The sequence below is a fragment of the Danio rerio genome, chromosome 6, assembly GCF_052040795.2.
Source record: "Danio rerio strain M-AB ecotype USA chromosome 6, GRCz13ab, whole genome shotgun sequence".
Classification (NCBI taxonomy): Eukaryota; Metazoa; Chordata; class Actinopteri; order Cypriniformes; family Danionidae; genus Danio; species Danio rerio.
Genome location: NC_141026.1, coordinates 1,255,834 through 1,277,500, shown reverse-complemented (window position 1 = coordinate 1,277,500; position 21,667 = coordinate 1,255,834). Strand labels below are relative to the sequence as shown.

The window sequence follows — 21,667 nt, the reverse complement described above, 5'->3', positions numbered from 1 at the left end:
AGCGTCCTTCCTGCTCTGAGGCGTGTGTAGTGTTTTCGACAGGCGTCACCTCACTGCTCTTTAATATTATTTCAGAGAGAGAGCGCTGAGACGCTGAAGAGTCTTCTGTGTGTTTCTCTGTCCTGTCGAGCTGAAGTGCGGTGTTGCAGCGCTGTTTCTGGGTCTCTTTAGCGGTGTGTGTTTGGAGGAGTCACTTCACAAACGTTATCAGTGCTCATAATTAGTGAAGGGACAGCCGCTGAAAGCCTTTCTCTCAGTAATTAAAGTAATGAAATATTCATTTCTGCCTTTCCTGAGAAGAGTGGCCAGTTCTGTTACAATAGCAGACCGTCTCATCTGCAATTAACACACACTCTCACACACACACACACACACACACACACACACACACACACACACACACACACACACACACACACACACACACACATACGTTCAAACACAATTGCATGCTCGCACTGACACACACACACACATGCACATATGCAGTACATACGCACACACAGTCTGTTTAACCTTGTGTGTGTGTGAGTTTTGTGTCCGCCGCAGAGGTTACCTTTTCCCGCCGGTGTAAACTGGAGTTGACGTAAGTGTTGATCAGGCGCAGGACTCTCCCCGCGAGCTGTTTGCTGCACATCAACTCACTCAAACTACCAGAAGCTGACAGCAGAGAGACAGACAGGCCGAGGCACAGAGACAGCGCCAATGTCTCTCTCTGTGTGTGTTAGTGAGAGAGAGAGAGAGAGAGAGTGTGTGTGTGTTTGAGTGTGTGCAAGAAAGAGAGACATTTATATTAGACGTATTTATGCAGTCACAGTATTACTTATATTTATTTATTTATTTATTTTGCTTTTGTTTTGTTTTTTAGTTTGTTTTATTACATTTTTAATTTTTTATTATTCAATTACATTTTTAATTAAATGTTATTGTTTTTTATTGTTATTTTTAATTTCATTTAGATTTAATTAATTTTTTATTTAATTTTGTTTATTTTTTTTTATTTTTTTTTTATTTTTTTTTTATTTAATTTAATTATATTTAATTTTGTTTTATTTTATGTTATTTTTACATTTTTTATTATTTTTGACATTTTATTTTAAATTTATTATTAGTTTAATTTTATTTAATTATACTTTATATATTTATATATTAATATTTATATTTTTTTGTTTTATTATTATTTTTAGTTTAATTAATTTTATTTTTAAATTGAATTTTGTTTTATTTTTAAATTTGTTTTATTTTGTTTATTTTTATTATTTAGTTTTATTTTTATTTATTTTTAATTTAATTCTACTTTATTTCATATTATTTATTCATATCATATTATTCATTTTCTTATTATTTATTTATTCTTTTAACTTTTCATTAATTTTAAAAAAAATTATTTTTACTTATTTTTAATTTAATTAAATTTAATTATATTTTATGTCATTTATTTTATTTTATTATTATATTAAAATAATATAAAAAATGTAATTTTTATAAAAGCTATAGCAGTTTACTGTGTCAGCCACACACACACACACACACACACACACGCACGCACACACACAGACACACACGCGCACACACACACGTACGCACACAGATAGAGCATGGAATGGAAACAGAGCTCACCTTTGTGTTGAGCCTCTGTAGAGTTGCTTTGGCCGAATGAAAGATGAAACACTTTGTGTGTTTGACATGGAAAAACTGCACAATTATTCTCTGCAATGCTCTTCAGCGCAGCTTTAGAGAGCGCCGATAAGTCCTGAAGTGTTGAAAGTTTTAGCGAATATCTGCTCCAGTTCTGTCTCTTCTGCACTACAAAGACCAAACACTCGCAAATGCACAGCAGAAAATGCCTGAAATCCCCCAAGAGGAGAAATAAAGGAGGCTTGTGGGCAGATTTACCACTCTTTTATTCATCTTTCACATAGATCGAGGAGAGAACAAGTGTGTCTGCTCTGTGTTTGGACAGAGTCACACTCTCAAATACGGTGCATGAAACACAGATGCAAAGTGTGTGTTTGTTAATTAAACAAACAGGGAAATAATAATTAATCAAATGCAATTAAACAATTTACAAAGTCAGTCAGACTTTTTCTTTCTGAATTTATTATTTATCAATTATATTTATGTTTATATAGTCAACATAACCAAGCAACAACAAAAAAATAGTTTGGGAAAAAAAAAATCTTAATTTATATTCATTATAATTGCTGCTTTTTCTCCAAATTTACAGTCATTTCCCCCATATTTCCAATGCTTTATTGCTAAACTAGATTATATAATAATTAAATGTTAGCTAAATTTATTATTTGCTGAAAGACTCATGAGTTTTATTGTTCGATTGATGTTTAATCTGTTGTTTTTATGCTTTACAATATTGAATTTATTAATGCTAAAAACTACAGTAACGTATTTAATGCCTTTTTGTTGCAAAATTAGATTTTATAATAATAAAATGTAAACTAAATGTGCTAACTGATGTCTTTGGTGTCTTATCAACTCATTTTTATTTGGTTGTTGGTCATTTTTCCCCCAAATGCTTTTGCTAAATTAGATAATATAATAATTAAATGTAAGCTAAATGTATTATTTGCTTAAATGAATTAAATGTTTTTATGCATTGCAAAATAATGCCAAAAAACTACACTAAATATATGTTTTTTGCTTATTTAATGTATTTTTAATTGCAGAATTAATAAAATGTAAACTAAATGTGTTAACTGATGTGTTTGATTTTTTTCACCTATTTTTTTATTTGTTTGTTTTTATGCTTTACTTTATTACATGTAAAAATATCAATAAAATACAATCATTTATCTATATTAAATGCCTTTTTTTTTGTAAAATTAGATTAAATAATAATAAAAATGTAAACTAAATTGTCAGTATTTATGCAATCAACATGACCAAGAAACAAAACAATATAAAATGAAAAATAATTAAAATGTATCTGCTTTATAATTGCAGCTTTTCTCATTATTTCAGTATTTTCCCCCCTAATCTATTATTTTTTTCTTGCTGAATTAAATTTTGCAATAATTAAACGTAAGCCAAATGTATTATTTGCTTAAATATTTTAATTTATGCATTGCTACAGTAACTTTATATTTGCTTACTTAACAATTTTTGCATCAATAATAAGACTATATAATAATAAAATGTAAACTAAATGTGTTTACTGATGTGTTTGATTTGTATCAACTAATTTTTATTTGGTTGTTTTTATGCTTTATTACATGTAAAAATATCAATACAATACAATAATTTTTCATTATTTGATGACCTTTTTTTTGTAAAATTAAAATAAATAAAAATAAAAATGTAAACTAAATTATGTCAGTATTTATACAGTCAACATAAGCAAGAAACAAAACAATATAATGTGAAAAAAATTATAATTTATCTGCATTATAATTGCCGCTTTCTCAAAATTTACACCAGTTTTCCCCTTTATTTAATATATTGTTTTGCTAAATTAATTAATAAATTAATTAATATACTTTAATTTATGTCTTATGAAATTTAATTTAATTATGCCAAAAACTACAGTAACTTCATATTTGCTTATTTAACATAATTTTTGCATCAATAATAGGACTATATAATAATAAAATGTAAACTAAATGTGTTGACTGATCAGTTTAATTTTTATAAGCTTTTTTGGGGGTTGTTTTTATGCTTTATTGCATGTAAGAACATTAATAATTACAGTACAGTAGCTTAATTTGTTAATATTTAATGCCTTTTATGCAAAATTAGATTAAATAATAATAAAACATCAACTAAACTTGTAAAGTTTGCTTTAAAAACAAATGCATGTATGTCTTTGTACAATATTAACAACATCAAAATATTTTTATTATGTGTCTGTTATTTATTCAAAATTAATTATGCATTAACCATTATACAATATTACACTTATGTACACATTTCTCAACGTTTACATAATTAATACTAAAATGACTGACCCTAATTAATAGTCGCAGGTCTTGAAAACAATCTCCAGCAAACACAGGGTTAAACCAAATTAAACAATTTGCAAAGTCAGTCAGTCAGACTTTATTTTTATTTCCTTCTTCTCTTCTCCCCCATGCAAAACAATTACTAAATGACAGTACATAAAACCCGCTCTCTGTCAGTATTTATGCAATCAACATAACCAAGAAACAAAACAATTTAATGTGGAGAAAATCATCATTCATCTGCATTATAATTGCCGCTTTTCCTCGCGTACACGGCAGTTAATTAAAATTGTGATTAAATCCATCTCTGCCGCCTAAGATGTCTTTCCCCAAACAGGTGGTACGGAATTTAAAAGTAAAGAGAAAACGCGTAATTAGCATTGGAAATTGAGAAATTGCCTGCAAGAATCGGTGTTAATTTCATTCTCTGATGAGGTGATTTATAACGGCGGCTCATCCGCGCCTTTCCCAGCATGCACCGTCAATGTGTTTGCTAAATATTTGAAGTGTTTTAAGGCAGAGAGCTGCACAGTTACGGACGTGGATTTAACAGCCAATCTAGACACTGTTTATCTGCCGTCTACAGCAGGACACGCTGCAAAAATACACTGCTTTTTGTCTTGTTTCTAGTCCAGATATCTGAAAAGTCTTCAATCAGGAGGGTTTTTCTGGACGAGCACAAAATATTGTCTTCTTTTCAGTAAAAATGAGACAAAATGAGGTTTTTTTTTTCATAAAACTCGCACAATAATCTGCAAATAGAGTAAAAATTTTACGCAAAATAATTTTGATTTTGTTTTTGACGTAAAATTATCTTGCTTAACTTATTGGTGGATTATTTTGCTTTTTTTAGAGAAAAGCTCATTTAATTTTGTCTAATATATAAATAATAATTAAGGTGTATGTTATATTATTATATTATATTATATTATATATTATTATATTATATTATATTATATTATATTATATTATATTATATTATATTATATTATATTATATTATTATATATCATTATATTATATTATATTATATATTATTATTTATTATTATATATTATTATATTATATTATATTATATTATATATTACTATATTTTATTATATTATATTATATTATATTATAATATTATATATCATTATATTATATTATATATTATTATTTATTATTATATATTATTATATTATATATTATTATATTGTATTATATTATATATTACTATATTTTATTATATTATATTATATTATATTATAATATTATATATCATTATATTATATTATATATTATTATTTATTATTATATTATATTATATTATATTATATTATATTATATTATATTATATTATATTATATTATATTATATTATATTATATTATGTTTATATATGTAGTTATTTAGTAGGGGAAATACATACACATCATAACTTTTTTCAATAAACATATTTCCAAAGTTGCCGTTGACTTGAAATGTTCACCAGATGTTGGAAACAACCAAAGAAATCCATATATGCAAAGAAAACCAATCAAATTAGTTTACAAATGAACTTGTGCATAATAAAATTAAATGATGCTGGGAAAAAGTATTGAACACATGAAGAAAGGAAGGTGTAGAAAGCCAGTGAAAGCCCAGCCAGCAGCTGAAATCTCTCAGTAGTTCTTCAGCAAGCCTCTGCTCTTCCTCAGTGTAAATGAACATCAGCTGCTTCACTCCAACATCTGCATTAGCAGGAGGATGAAGATCAAACCATTTCAGCAAGACAATGATCCAAAACACAGCCGAGGAGACTCTCAGATGCTTTCAGAGAAAGAAAATAAAGCTGTAGAATGGCCCAAACAATCACCTGACCCGAATCCAATAGAGAATAGAGAATAAAGCTCAGATTTGATAGACGAGACTCACAGAAGCATCAAGATTTAGACACTCTGAAGTCTGTGAGAAACTCACTCCTGAGCAATGCATTAGACTTGAATCTCCACATGAGAGGTGTCTTTAATTTTGACTAATTTATGCGTAATTATGTAAAGCTTTGGCTTAAAAATGGATCAGTTTATGTAACATTAACCAACTTTTATTGTATTTTAATATTATTTAATTGTATTTTATGTAATCATTATCGCATTTTATTATCATTATAATTGTATAACGTGATCATATTCATGTGCACATCTCAGAATTTGTACATAATGGCAGTCAATGAAATGTACACAGAAATAGGATCATGTTATACAATAATAAAATGCAACAATCTACTTAATCTACTTACAATTTTTGGTATTGAAATATATTAAAACATGGGCATCACGGTGGCTCAGTGGTTTGCACTGTGGCCTTACCACAAGAAGGTCGCTGAATCGAGTCCAGGGCTCAGTTGGCATTTCTGTGTGGAGTTTGCATGTTCTCCCCGTGTTGGCATGGGTTTCCTACACAATCCAAACACATGTGCTATAGGGGAATTGATTAACTATATTTGCCGTAGTGAATAAGTGTGTGTGTGTCTGTGTGTGTGTGTACTGGGTTGCAGCTAGAAGGATATGCGCTGTGTAAAACATATCCTGGAATAGGCGGTTCATGCCGCTGTGGTGACCTCTGATGATTAAAGGGACTAAGCCGAAGGAAAATGAATGAATGAATACAGTTATAGCCACATTTATAATAGCGTTATTAATATTTATCAGTGATGCATTTGATCTTATACGTGTTCATATCACATTATACACTCATTTATTAGTATTAATTATGATTGCATTCATAAAGACCCAGTCCGCAATGTTATAACCCTGTTATTCTATAATTATAAAGACTCAAGTGAGTTAAATGAAGGATTTTAAAATTGTTGAGTGACTCTAACTGTATTATGACCCACAATAAGTCTCTTAAAGACTCCTCATGTTGGTGTGGGTTTCCTCCGGGTGCTCCGGTTTCCCCAACAGTCCAAACACATGCGCTATAGGGGAATTGATTAATTAAATTGGCTGTAGTGTTTGAGTGTATGTGTAAATGAGTGTGTATGGGTGTTTCCCAGTACTGGATTGCAGCTGGAAGGGCATCCGCTATATTGAACATATGCTGATATAGTTGGTGGTTCATTCCGCTGTGGAGACCCCTAATAAATAAAGTGATTAAGCCTGGCATACTCGGTCCTGTAGGGCTGGAGACTCACCTGGGCTAGCTAATCAAGCTCTTACCAGGCTTTCTAGAAACATCTTGGCAGATGTGTTGAGGCAAGAAGCTAAAATCTGCAGGACACCGGCCCTCCAGGACTGAGTTTGGACACCCCTGGAATAAGCCAAAGGAAAATGAATGATTATAAGTATCTTATGTGAATAATATATATATTAAAATGTGATTTCCTAGTGAAATTAAAAGCTGAATGTTCCGTATGTCTCATGACTATATCCTGATTTAATCATCAAGACACATTTCTGATTATTATCAATGTTAAATGCTTCATATTGATGATTAAAAAGCTCAAAGCAGCATATATGTGAAATGGAAAGCGTCTGAAACTGTGTCTGCTCCGTTTAAAGCCTCGTCGAGGACTAGAATATTCTGAATGCACGTTAATTTCAGCAGTTTTTATTTCTCAGAGAGTCACGTAGGCACTCTGCACTGTAAAGATGAATCACTTATTAAATGCGGAAGGGGGACAAATGCATGCTGTGCATAATTATGTACATTAATGAAACATGATGCGCGGATGAAGCCAGGTTGGAGTCTGGATTGCTAATTGTCTACCTGTGCTGTTCAATCATGCTTGAGGTCTGACTGATCTACACACACTGAAGTGTTCATGATGATGTGCAGCGCTTTTACCTGGAGAACTCAAGAGAAGGACACTCACAGCAGCATCCAGATCAGCTACCTGTGTGTGTGTGTGTGTGTGTGTGTGGTTTGTGTATATGCATTTTAGTATTTGTATGTATAGGGGTGTGTGTGTGTGTGTGTGCGTGTGTGTGTGTGTGTGTGTGTTTGTGGTTTGTGTATATGCATTTTAGTATTTGTATGTATAGGGGTGTGTGTGTGTGTGTGTGTGTGGTTTGTGTATATGCATGTTAGTGTGTGCATGTATATGTGTGTGTGTGTTTGTGGTTTGTGTATATGCAGGTTAGTGTGTGTGTGTGTGTGTGTGTGTGTGTGTGTGTGTGTGTGTGTGTGTGTGGTTTGTGTATATGCATGTTAGTGTGTGCATGTATAGGTGTGTTTGTGTGTGTGTGTGTGGCTTGTGTATATGCATCTTAGTGTGTGCATGTATAGGTGTGCGTGTGTGTGTGTGTGTGGTTTGTGTATATGCATCTTAGTGTGTGCATGTATAGGTGTGTGTATGTTTATGTGTGTGTGTTTGTGGTTTGTGTATATGCATGTTAGTGTGTGCATGTATAGTGTGTGTGTGTGTGTTTGTGATTTATGTATATGCATGTTAGTGTGTGCATATATAGGTGTGTGTTTGTGTGTGTGTGTGTGTGTGTGTTTGTGTGTGTGTGTGTGGCTTGTGTATATACATCTTAGTGTGTGCATGTATAGGTGTGTGTGTGTGTATGTGTGTGTGTGTGTGTGGCTTGTGTATATACATCTTAGTGTGTGCATGTATAGGTGTGTGTGTCTGTGTGTGGTTTGTGTATATGCATGTTAGTGTGTGCATGTTTGGGTGTGTGTGTGTGTGTGTGTGTGTGGCTTGTGTATATGCATCTTAGTGTGTGTGTGTGTGTGTGTGTGTGTGTGTGTGGCTTGTGTATATGCATCTTAGTGTGTGTGTGTGTGTGTGTGTGTGTGTGGTTTGTGTATGTGCATGTTAGTGTTTGCATGTATAGGTGTGTGTGTGTGTGTATATATGTGGTGTGTATTTATGTGTGCAAATGTATGTGCATATACAGTGTGTGTGCATATTTGTGTGTGTGTGCATGTTCTTTAGTGTGTTTGCATGCTTGTGTATTTTTGTGTGTTAGAGTGTGTGCATATGTTTGTGCATATTCCTGTATGTGTGTGTTGGCATATCTGTGTGTGTGTTTGTGTGTGTATGTGTGTAAAGGGTCAGTAGGCTCTGGAATACCTGTCAGATCACACACAACCTGAGCAGTCGAGTGACTTCAAGAGGAAAAGGATGAAATCATAATAAAGGGAAATTCTGGGATGTGTGTGTGTGTGTGTGTGTGTGTGTGTGTGTGTGTGTGTGTGTGTGCTGTGTTTGGGGTCTTTGGAGATAAGGAGCTGTGTGTGGGCTACATTTGACATGCTGAACAGAAGCAGCACCTTGAATCTCCGAACACAGCAAACACACGGCTCTACAAACACACCCTGACACACAACGCCCGCAGAAAAGCTGACACGATTCGACACACAGCCGCAAACGTTGGACGCTTTAGTGGCCGAGAAACTGAGTGTGTGTGTGTGTGTGTGTGTGTTTGAGGAAACTCTCCGGGCGAGAAATGAAAGAATGAACATGTTAAAGTGTGTCTAAAGTGGAAGTGTGCTGTGTTTCTGCTGCTCAGGCATTTGCATTATGTGTTGACAACAAAAGAAACACACATTTCAGCCATGCAGTAAATATTTGCATTCATATTTATTATAATGTGTATTGAGTCACTTTTTATTCGATAAAACAGCACTTATAATTTAAAGACTTAAATGCATCAGATGATTGAAAGTTGGTTTAAGAAATTTGTTGTGATATTTTGCTAATATTATTATAAAGAAAGGCATAAAAAGGAAGAAATTGGTGGATTATTTGATATTTTCTTATCTCACATTTTAAATAAAGACACAAAAATGCAGTTCAATTGTATAAATTTGCTGTATGTTTTGATATTTTGCTATATATTATCATAAACATGCTATATAACTGTTACATCATATAAAAAAAAGACTAAATCAACTGATGATTACAAGTCATTAAGAATAAACTATGAATTTTAATGTTTTAACATTCATTCATGTTCCTTCATCTAAGTCCCTTTATTCATCAGGGGTCACCATAGTGGAATGAACCGCCAACTATTCCAGCTTATGTTTTACACAGCGGATTCCCTTCCAGCTGCAACCCTGTTATGGGAAACATCAAACACTCATACACTACAGCCAATTTAGTTGATCAATGCCTCTATAGTGCATGTGTTTGGACTGTGGGGGAAACCAGAGCACCTAGAGAAAACCCACGCAAACATCAGGAGAACATGCAAACTCCACACAGAAATGCCTACTGACCCAGCCGGGACCCAAACCAATGACCTTATATTAGATGTTTCAATCAGAATTTTTAATTGAAATAAATACATCTTTATGGGACAGACGTACAGTTCACAGCAAAATTATTTGCCCTCCTGTGATTTTGCCATTTTGGTAATAATTTATAACAGAATGAAACATGGATGATTTATTTGGCATTTTTATGATATTATGAATCAAAACATACAGCAACTCTGTAAAATATAAATGCACTATTATGCCTTAATTTAAAATGTTAGATCATTCCAATTGCATATTTTTATTTAGCATTTTTATGCCTTTTTTTGTAATATTATTATCAAAATATCACAATCTAATGCATTTAACTCTTTAAATTATATGTTAATTACATATTAATAATAATAATAATAATAATAATAATATTAATAACAACAACAACAACAACAATAATAATAATAGTAATATAATGATAATAAATTCTTACATTTATATAGCACTTTTCTGGACACTCAAACCACTAAAAAATACATTTTCAGGTGTTTCCAAAGTGATCTTTGATTTGATTTGATTTGATTTATTTATCTTCGAACAAAAACGTCATACATAAAATATCATAATAAAAAAAACTTGATTTTTAACAGAGCAATTTAATTTTCAGAGTATTTCTCTTAGTATTTTTGTTTTCTTCAGATAAAGTCATATTCTTTTAGATTGACTGCAATAAAAGCAGCTTTATTTATTTATATATTTATTTATTTTATATATTTATTCTTTTTTCATTTTTTTCTTTTTAATTTATTTTTAAATTATTATTATTTTTTATTTTATTTTATCTTACTTATTTATTTATTTTTAATTCGCTATAGAAGAAACCACTTGTTGTCTAATGACTTGCCTGATTAGCCTAGTTAAGTCTTTAAATTGCACCTTAGGGTGAGCTACTACAGCATCTCAATAGTATCTGGCTGCAGCCTTTATGATGCAAGCTGAGATTGCATCACTCAGCGATGCAATGACAGACACAATGCTCTCAATGGAGTGAGTGACGTCACTGTGACCGGTAGGGTTAGGGGTGAGGTTAGCTTACCGCATTAAAAAGCATTGTGGGGGAAACCGGGGCACCCGGAGGAAACCCATGCCAACACGGGGAGAACATGCAAACTCAGAAACGACAACTGACCCAGCCAGGACTCAAACCAGCAAACTTCTTGCTGTAAAGCAACAGTGCTAACCACTGAGCCACGGTGCCATCCATAGAGAACACTGACTCTGTAAAACAACTAGTGTTGAGTTAATTCACTGGGAGTTTTTCAGACGTAGTAAATGTAGGTGAACATAATTCATCCTAATCCTGCATGAGCTGCTGTTCAGCGTGTGATAGACTGACAGAATATAGACGGAGAGAGAGAGAGAGAGAGAGAGTGCTGGTGGATTTCACAGGTAACTGGATTACGTGGGCACATAATTGATCCATTTGGGGGGAAAATGACGGAGCTCTAAGCTTTGGAAATGGAGTTTATGAAACAGGCATTCGTAAATTCAAAGGAATCAATATGTCAATTTTATTACATCTTCAGGGCAGATGAGTTTTAAAAGAGTCTTCTGTACTGTGTGTGTGTGTGTGTTTGTGTGTGTGTGTTTCACAGCACAGCACAGGTCCAGGTTCACAGTGTGGATGTTTTATAGCAGGACGAGTTTGTCCGTCCACTGAAACGCTGCCAGAAAAAGATGTTTGTCAGCGCGCGGAGAGCGATCCCTACGCCTTTTAGTGCATCGAGGAAAGACAATAAAGCATTCCTCGCTCTTCAAGCCATCCATTTATAATGCAGGAAAGTGGAGTAAAGAGCATTTGTGCATTTTCATCAGTAAAATATTCACATTTCATTTACACCGGAGCGCAGCCCAAGTCGGTTTTATTACTCAGCCAAAGCTCCTGCTCTAATTTAAATGAATTATGCAGGCCAAAACTGATGCAAACAGACAGAAATGCAACGGTTTTGCTTTGGCGCTGTCGAGTTAAAACACAGCGAGAGAAAGCATGAGGAAGAAAAAAAACAAGTAGAAGTCGAAGAAGCAGGTGGTAAAAGGAAGAGGGAAGGAGATGCAGACATGTAATTACGCGGCCTGGTTTGCTGGCATTTGTCGAGCACTATTACACTACTTCATTTTCCAGCAAGTAAACAAGCAGGAGTTGGTGATGCTTGCACTTTTTAATTCTGCACTGCTATCAATGCTGGGCAGATGTGTGTGAATTACACAAGCAGATCCCTGCTACTGCATGCTGAGTCCCTCAGACTTTATATTAGGTGGCTTTAACTATGTTCTTGCATCGAAATTATAAATACAGTGTGCTTACCGTGTTCATAACGCATTGCAGGGGACTCTTGAGGTGGTATGGGTGGGTTTAAGGGTGGGATGAAAAGTAAAGAGATGGTCAGAAGTGTAGTTAGATATGCATGCATTTAATCAATCATTAGCACAATGTCAAACATGTTTTTGCTCAGAAAATAACAAATGATTCATTTCACTGTGTGGAAATAATAGTTCAGGCCACTTCATATAAAGTGGATCCACACAGAGACTTGTTTCTCACTGTTTATACTACAGTGGCTGCTGAATGCTTGATTCTGAGTATCACATATAGTAAATATACACACTAACTGGCCACTTTATTAGGTACACCTGACTAACTGCTCGTTAATGCATATGTCTAATCAGCCAATCACATGGCAGCAGCTCAATGCATTTAGGCATGTATACATGGTCTAGAAGATCTGCTGCAGGTCAACGCGAGCATCAGAATGGGGAAGAAAGGGGATTTAAGGGACTTTGAACGTGGCATGGTTGTTGCTGCCAGACGGGCTGCTCTGAGTATTTCAGAAACTGCTGATCTACTTGGATTTTCACGCACAACCATCCCTAGGGTTTACAGAGAATTCTGCTGCCACATTCGGATGCTCGGCTCACAATTTGGCCTCAACAACATGAAAGCATGGATCCATCCTGCCTTGTATCAGCGGTTCAGGCTGCTGCTGGTGGTGTAATGGTGTGGGGGAGATTTTCTTGGCACACTTTGGGCCCATTAGTACCAGTTGAGCATCATTTCAACATCGTGGGCATCTCTGAGGAATGTTTCCAGTACCTTGTTGAATCTATACCACGAAGGATTAAGGCAGTTCTAAAGGCAAAAGGGGGTCCAACATGGTACTAGTAAGCTGTACCTAATAAAGTGGCCAGTTGGTGTATTATGCACGCACATATATAAGGTCAAATTATAAAATTTTTTTGGGAACTGCAAAATTGCAGTTTAATCGCAATTATTCTTTGTCTAGCATTACTTTTTTGCTTTAGTTTACAAATTGTTAATGTAGGTAATATAAGAACTTAAGTATGTTATCACTCGATTAATTGGACGTTATCAGTGGTTATCAGCTGATAGATATGGGCCAGTAGGGGCCTTCTGCATCTACTGGTAGGCTCAGAAAGCTGTTATCATCCATCCACATGGTTAATTAGATACACTTATAGAAAAGATTCAGATATGTTCACCACCAATCAACCATGATGATTGGGCTGAGGTTTGGGATAGGGGTAGACGTTAATCAAATACAGTTTAAGAAATAATATAAATAATTCTTGTTACTTCTGGCCATGTTTCTGTGTGAAGTTGCATGTTCTCCCTGCCTTCTCGTGGGTTTCCTCCGGGTGCTCTGGTTTCCCCCACAGTCCAATCAAATGCGGTACAGGTGAATTGGGCAGGCTAAATTGTCCGTAGTGTATGAGTGTGTGTGTGTGTGTATGAATGTGTGTGTTTCCCAGAGATGGGTTGTGGCTGTAAGGGCATCCGCTGCGTAAAAACTTGCTGGATAAGTTGGCGGTTCATTCCGCTGTGGCGACCCCGGATTAATAAAGAGACTAAGCCGACAAGAAAATGAATGAACTTCCGGCCACAGCTGTATGTGATCTATAGCTGATTAACCATGCGGATGGATGATAACAGCCTTCTGAGCCTACCAGTAGACACAGAAGGCCCCAACTGGCCCATATCAGCTGATAACCATTAATACCACACATTCAATCCAGTGATAAGATTCAAACCGACTGCATTTTGGTATAACTCTGAAATTGGTCAATTATTAATAAAGCAATAAACAAAGCTGAAAGGAGAGGATTCGACGTCTCTGCTCATCTTCAGACATGTAAAGCTCAGACTGGTCATAATGAGAGCAGATTCCTGCCTCGTTACTGAAGCAATTCTGATCTGCTCCATGGAAACACACAAAGATCCGCCGATGATATCGCTGAAGATCAGATCCGCGGAGCTTTTGTGACGCTGGTATTTGCCGCTGGATTGTTTGCGGTGTCTGTTCTGAGATATCCATCAGTCGCCGCTTTCCGCTCTTTCAGACGCACAAAGACCTTATCGTGGATTATTCTCTAGAAACCAACGACACACATGCTGCGAGAACACACTCTTACACCGGCTGCAAGTTTGAGGAGAGTCCTGCAAGTCACTGTGTTACGAGTTTATGATGTTAAAAGGGATGACATAACATGGTGCAGTGGGTAGCATGATCGCCTCACAGCAAGAAGGTCACTTGGTTCGAGTCCTGGCTGGGTCAGTTGGCATTTCTGTGTGGAGTTTGCATGTTCTTCCCGTGTTGGCGTGGGTTTCCTCTGGGTGCTCCGGTTTCTCCCACAGTCCAAACACAAGGACACTTATGAACTAAATTGGCTGTAGTGTATGAGTGTGTGTGTGTGTAAATTAGTGTGTATGGGTATTTCTCAGGGTTGGGTTGCTGCTGGAAGGGTATCCGCTGTGTAAAGCATGTGCTGGAATAGTTGGCGGTTCATTCCGATGTGGCGATCCCTGATTAACAACTGAACTAAGCCGAAAAGATAATGAATGAATGAATGAAAATATCAATGGTTAATGCATTTATTATAAAAACTATTAAAAACATTTCAAAAAGGTTTATTTATTTACACAAATACAAATATAAAAATAAAAACAAAAGCCTAAAAGCAAAAATTAATTCAAAGTAATGGCCCAAAAGTGTAATACATTACATTAAGGGTCTTAAAATAGCAATGGTATATTTATTTATTAATTTTATAAATTTATTTTTCTATTATTTATTTATTTATTATTTTAAATACTATTTATTTATTAAAAACATTTCGTTTATTTATTTTAAAAATATCTATTTATTTATTTAAACTTTTAATTATTTTATTTTTATTTATTTAAAGCTTTTAATTGATTTCTATAATTTATTTATTAGTCCACACGCACTAAATAAATATTTTTTAATTAAACACAAAACCAAAAAATGAAAACGAGTCTAAAATAATGACAATAAAACAATAATCAGCTATTGAATTACCCTCATAACAACTAAGGAAGCGTCTCCAGACTATGAGAGGACAATATTCTATTAATATTCAAATATGAATACATTATATACACAGCACAGCAGCTCTGGACACTGTAATACACTGCTCCTAGTAACACAGGCTGTTCTGTCAGTGTGTGGTGAACGTACACACACTCACAGATGATGACGCAGGAGGAAACGTGTGTGTGTGTGTGTGTGTGTGTGTGTGTGTGTGTGTGTGTGTATGTGTGTGTGTGTGTGTGTGTGTGATAGAGACTCAAACCAGTCAACAGAAGCCACTCATTCTGGTCAATGTGAAAAAAAAAACTGTTTAATTTGTACAACATGTTACTGACGACGAGTACAGTAGAACAGAAACCAGCCTACACACACATTACACTACACACACACACACACAACACACATTATTAGTCATCTTCCACCCTCAGAGGTTGATGTTATCTCTCAGAGTTTCCCTCTGAAGGTTTAAGTTATGCTTCATCTGGTTTTTAAGCATGAGACGTAAATATAGACACAAATAATCAATGGCTTTATACTGTAAACGAGTTTAACAATGAATGTGGACACACTGTAAAAGACGATACAAGGATTATAATGACAGTCTTAATTAGTATATTTTTGCAAACAATAAAACAAATAAATAAATAAATGAAGCTTTTTTTTTTAATAAATGGTGTTTAAAAATAAATATAGTTTTTTTTAATAAATACATTTACCATTGATATTTTAATAATATTAATTTAATTTATTACACTTTTGTGCCAAAAAATAAAATCGATCAATCAATGAACAAATAAATAAATAGTTTTTAAATAAATAAATAAATGAAGCTTTTTTTTTTAAATAAATGGTGTTTATAAATAAATACATATATATATATATATATATATATATATATATATATTTTTTTTAATAAATACATTTACCATTGTTATTTTAATAATATTAATTTAATGTATTACACTTTTTGGCCAAAAAATTAAATAAATAAATAAATAAATAAATAAATAAATAAATAAACAAATAAATAAATAAATAAATAAATAGTAACCAAATAAAAAATACATAGTTTTGAAATAAATAAATAAATAAATAAATAATTTTGAAATAATAAGTTTTGAAAAAAATAAAAAATAAATAAAAAATAATTTTGAAATAAATAGTTTTGAATTAAATAAATAAGTAGTTTAGAATGTTTTTTTATTTATTTATTCATTTATTTAAAAAATGTATTTATCTATTTATCTATTTAATTTATTGCTTGCATGCCTGCTTGATACGAAAAATAGCCCCATTGAAAACGAAAATCATCATTACATCATATGCAGTGTTTAGACAGACGTGTGTGTGTGTGTGTGTGTAGTAATTGTGACTCAGGGTGGAGATGCTGTTGACCTCAGATGTGGGTTAAATGCAAATTGAATGAGAATCAGGCAGTGATAATTATGGTGGAGTGGCGAGGGGTCAGCGGAGCAAAAGAGCCTGCGGAGAGATTTTCTGCTCCCGCTGTATATCTGCACACCTAAACACTGCTGTAGGTGCATTTACAATCCTGCTGCTCCCAGATCATTATTAATGCCGTCACTCGTCTCCACTCGTGTTGATAGAGATATGATCAAACCTCCAGTGCTGGTGTGTTCAAATCGAGTGTGTGAGGGCAGTCTTTGTGCTTCAGACAGTAAATATTCCTCAAATCATGTGTCATGTTGACTAAACGTCCCCTGAAGTGCTTTGAAATGTGCATTTTTATTCAACGTTTGACGTGATCTCAATATAAACATGAAGAGAGGGCGGCACATATTGTAGCCCCTCCCCCTTTAAAAAAACAGCCAATAGCATTTTGTTTCATCACTGCTCTGTCAGTGAGAGTGGTTGAGCTCAAGCGCTTCAAATGTGTAGCGTGAAGACAAGGGCATGTCAGATACTAGAAAGCATTTAATTGGTCACAAAATAGATCTCCATAGCAACACCCTAGCAACTACTTAGAGCGCCATAGCAACAATGCAACAACTAGGCAATTAAAATTTATAAGCCACAACCTAGCAACCACTTAGCAACACATTAGATACTGGATATTTTTATATCCAGAAAACCACAGTGAGCACATAAATGTCCACCTAGCAACCACGTTAGAAAATCCTTGCAACCACTTATCAACACCCTAGCAACTAATCAGAAAACCATAGTAAACGCATGCAGTAAACAACCACTCAAAAAACAAGCAACACCATAGCAACCACTCTAAACATCATAGCAACCACCCTAGCAACTGCTCAGAACACCCTAGCAGCCACCCAGAACATCATAGTAAACACAATAGCAATACCTCAGCAACCACTCAGGATATCCTTGTGACCTCTTAGCAACTCATTAACAACTATCCAGTAAAAATTATAGTAAGCACATAAACATCCACCTAGCAACCAATCAGAACATCCATCTAACTGTAACAACACCTTAGCAACCACTGCAACCACTTAGAAACACATTAACACCTATCCAGAAAACAATAGTGAGTATACAAACTTCCACCTAGCAACACCCTAACAACCACTCTGAATAGCATAGCAACCCCTTAGCAACCCCCTAGCAACTACTCAGAACACCCAAGCATTTATCCAGAACACCATAGTAAACACATTAGCAACATCTTAGCAACATTACAACTATCCAGAAAACAATAGTGAGTATATAAACTTCCACCTAGCAACGCCCTAACAACCACTCTGAATATCATAGCAACCACTTAGCAACCCCCTAGCAACTACTCAGAACACCCAAGCATTTATCCAGAATACCATAGTAAACACATTAGCAACACCTTAGCAACATTACAACTATCCAGAAAACAATAGTGAGTATATAAACTTCCACCTAGCAACCACTCAAAACATTCTTGCAACCACTTAGCAACTCCCCGGCGATGTCTTTAGACCGCTGAAGCGTCGATCTTTCCAGCATAGTGTTTGAAAGTCCAGCGTATTCTCCGTTGTAGAAAAGCTCTTCCTCTCTCTGGAGCCGAGTTTTATTGTCCGCCGGTGTTTATTGCACACGTCTTAAATGTCATCTGGCTGTGAGATCTCTCTGTGAGCTTTTACAAAGGATGTAGATAACACAAGACAGCAAATTAATCAATACCCTGTTTCTCTCTCTCTCTCTCTTTCCCTGTGTGTCTCTCGCCCGCTCTCTGCTCATCTGCTGTGGATCTGCTTTCCTCAATTCAGCAGCAGGTAAGCTGATTTTTGAGATCTTTATCAGGAACTGTTTTACGAGCTCCTTATGCATTTATATGCACACGACACTTTAAAAATGCCGGGTTGCTTTAACCCAATGTAACTGCAGTCTGACTGCCATTTGCAACTTTTTTGATGTAGTCGACTATTCGTATTAATTTGTGCAAACTTATTCGTACATTTAAGTACGATTTGCTCATCCCACAATGAGGGTTAGTGTTGGGGGTGGGGTTTGGGGACACGCCTCCTTTTAAAATTTGTATGTTTTTATACTAATGAAATCATATGATCAAGTATGAATTAGCCATTTTTTTAAATAACACATAGAATAGTGACATTTCCTCATGAGATCGGACTAACTCTATTTTTTCAATTAAATTTAAATGACGCTATTTAACCCAATGATTGGGTTTGCCCAAATCTGACCCAACCTTATTCATACATTTTAGTACGATTTGCTCATCCCACAACGAGGGTTAGGGTTGGGGGTGGGGTTTGGGGACACGCCTCCTTATAAAATTGTTTACGTTGTTTATACTAATGGAATTGTATGAATGCAATCTTGAATACAACCTTATTCATACATTTTAGTACGATTTGCTCATCACACAACAAGGGTTAGTTTTGGGGGTGGGGTTTAGGGACACGCCTCCTTTAAATTTTTTTTTTACGTTGTTTATACTAATGAAATTGTATGAATGCAATCTTGAGTACAACCTTATTTGACATTTTAGTACGATTTGCTCATCACACAACGGGGATTAGTTTTGGGGGTGGGGTTTAGGGACACGAGTCCTTTTAAAAATTGTATGTTTTTATACTAACGAAATCGTATGAATAAGTTAGAATTAGCCACTTTTTTAACAGTATTTAAAATAGTTACGTTTTCTTATTAGATCGGACAAACTTTTTTTTTTTTAATAAAGAAATTGAAATGCCACTATTTAACCCAATTATTGGGTTTGTCCATATCTGACCCAACCTTATCCGTAATTTTTAGTATGATTTGCTCATCTTGCAATGAGTGTTAGTGGTGGGGATGGGGTTTGGGGACACGCCTCCTTTTAGAAAAAAAAATCGTGTTTTTATAGTAATAAAATTGTATATAATAATTAGTATGCATTAGCCACTTTTCTGACAACACATAGGATAGTTACGTTTCCTCATGAGATCGGACTAACACATTTTTTTGTTTTCAATTAAATTTAAATGATACTATTTAACCCAATAGTTGGGGTGTTAATACCTGACCCAACCTTATTCATACATTTTAGTACGATGAATAAGTACGAATTAGCCACTTTTCTGACAGTACGTAAAATAGTTACGTATCCTCAAGAGATTGGAGAAACTCAACACTGGGATATTTATTTATTTCAATTAAATTTAAATAATACTATTTAACCCATTTTTTGGGTTTTGTTGGGGGTGGGGTCTGAGGACACGCCTCCTTATAAAATTGTTTACGTTGTTTATACTAATGGAATTGTATGAATGCAATCTTGAGTACAACCTTATTCGTACATTTTACGATTTGCTCATCCCACAACAAGGGTTAGTGTTGGGGGTGGGGTTTGGGGACACACCTCCTTGAAAAAAAATGTACGTTTTTATACTAATGAACTCGTGTGATTAAGTACGAATTAGTCCCTTTTTTGACAATATGTAAAGTTATTTGCGTTTCCTCGTCAGATCTGACTCTTTTTTTTCATTTAAAATTAAATGATACCATTTAACCCAATGGTTGGGTTTGTCCATATCTGACCCACCCTTATTTGTACATTTTAGTGTTGGGGGTGGGGTTTGAGGACACGCCTTTTTAAGGAATCGTGTTTTTTTCGAAGTCTTGAGTGCAATCTTATTAATAAATTTGGGTATGTTTTACTCATCCCGCAGTGATATTTTATATTAATGAAATCGTAAGAAATAGTATGAACTTTTCTGACAATTTGTAGAAGAGTTACGTTTCCTTGTGAGATTGGACTATTTTTTTTTAAATACAATTTAAATGATACTATTTGTTCCAGTTGTTGGGTATGTCCATATCTGACCCAACGTTGGGTTAAAACAACCCAGCATTTTCTTTTTCTATTTTTTTTGAGAGTGTAAGAAGGTCACGAGTTCATATAAATCCATCGTGGATGAAAGCTTCCTACAAATGCATGAATGTAAATGCAAGCATCACACACACACACACACACAGGTCGAGCGTGTCCACATCGGCCCGTGTCGAATACCTTGCACCTAATTACTATTTATTGGAAGAGCAGCTCATCCTCTTTTAATCGGCGCTCTAAATAATTTCCGCAAATAAGACGGCGGTTCGGAGCTCCTGGATGCCTCCTCCACCCATCAAAGTTTAATCGAAGCCGCATTTTAGTTTTTGAATAAAGAACACTTAAAAAATTTAGATGCAAATTACCCTGCATTATTCATGCTCTCCGTCGTCCTTGTAGATTTAAACATTTGCGAGGCCACCTTGATTTGAGTCATTACCTCGACTCGGCTCTGCTCCGTCATGAATAAGGTATTTCCTACAAGTGCAGCACTCTCCTGATGAGCTTTTAAAGTGCCTTTACACTCGCTGGGCGCGCGCATGAACGAATCGGCATCCGTCTCAGGTGGCGGATTCTGCCTGAGTGACAGCGCAGAGACCTCTTTTCTCAGATCTCTCCGATTCAGCTCGGCCGGGAATGTGAGCAACTTTCGGCGTTTACCTGAAAGCCGTGAAGAGATCCTCAGAAATAAGCCGGCTTTGTGTGAGCAAACTCGAGGATCCTGCTCAATTTGTGCTCCCTTTGTAGCGAACGAGGGGTGAAAAGCCCTTGAGAGGCAGATCTGAAAGCCTGAGAGAGAGAGACAGACAGCTCTTTTTAATTACTCAACACAGACTGTCGCTGCGCT

General features: G+C 34.9%; 1 protein-coding gene across 4 annotated transcripts in view; it reads left to right on the top strand.

Annotated features, from left to right (window-relative positions):
* Positions 1 to 21,667, top strand: part of zeb2b (zinc finger E-box binding homeobox 2b) — a 232,648-nt gene that overhangs the window by 106,336 nt on the left and 104,645 nt on the right. The window contains 1 exon segment of one of the 4 annotated variants that reach the window (NM_001245966.1): positions 18,755 to 18,760. The exons of the other annotated variants lie outside the window; for them this stretch is intronic. Coding sequence (NP_001232895.1) covers positions 18,755 to 18,760 — 6 coding nt within the window. 4 annotated transcript variants of the gene reach the window in all.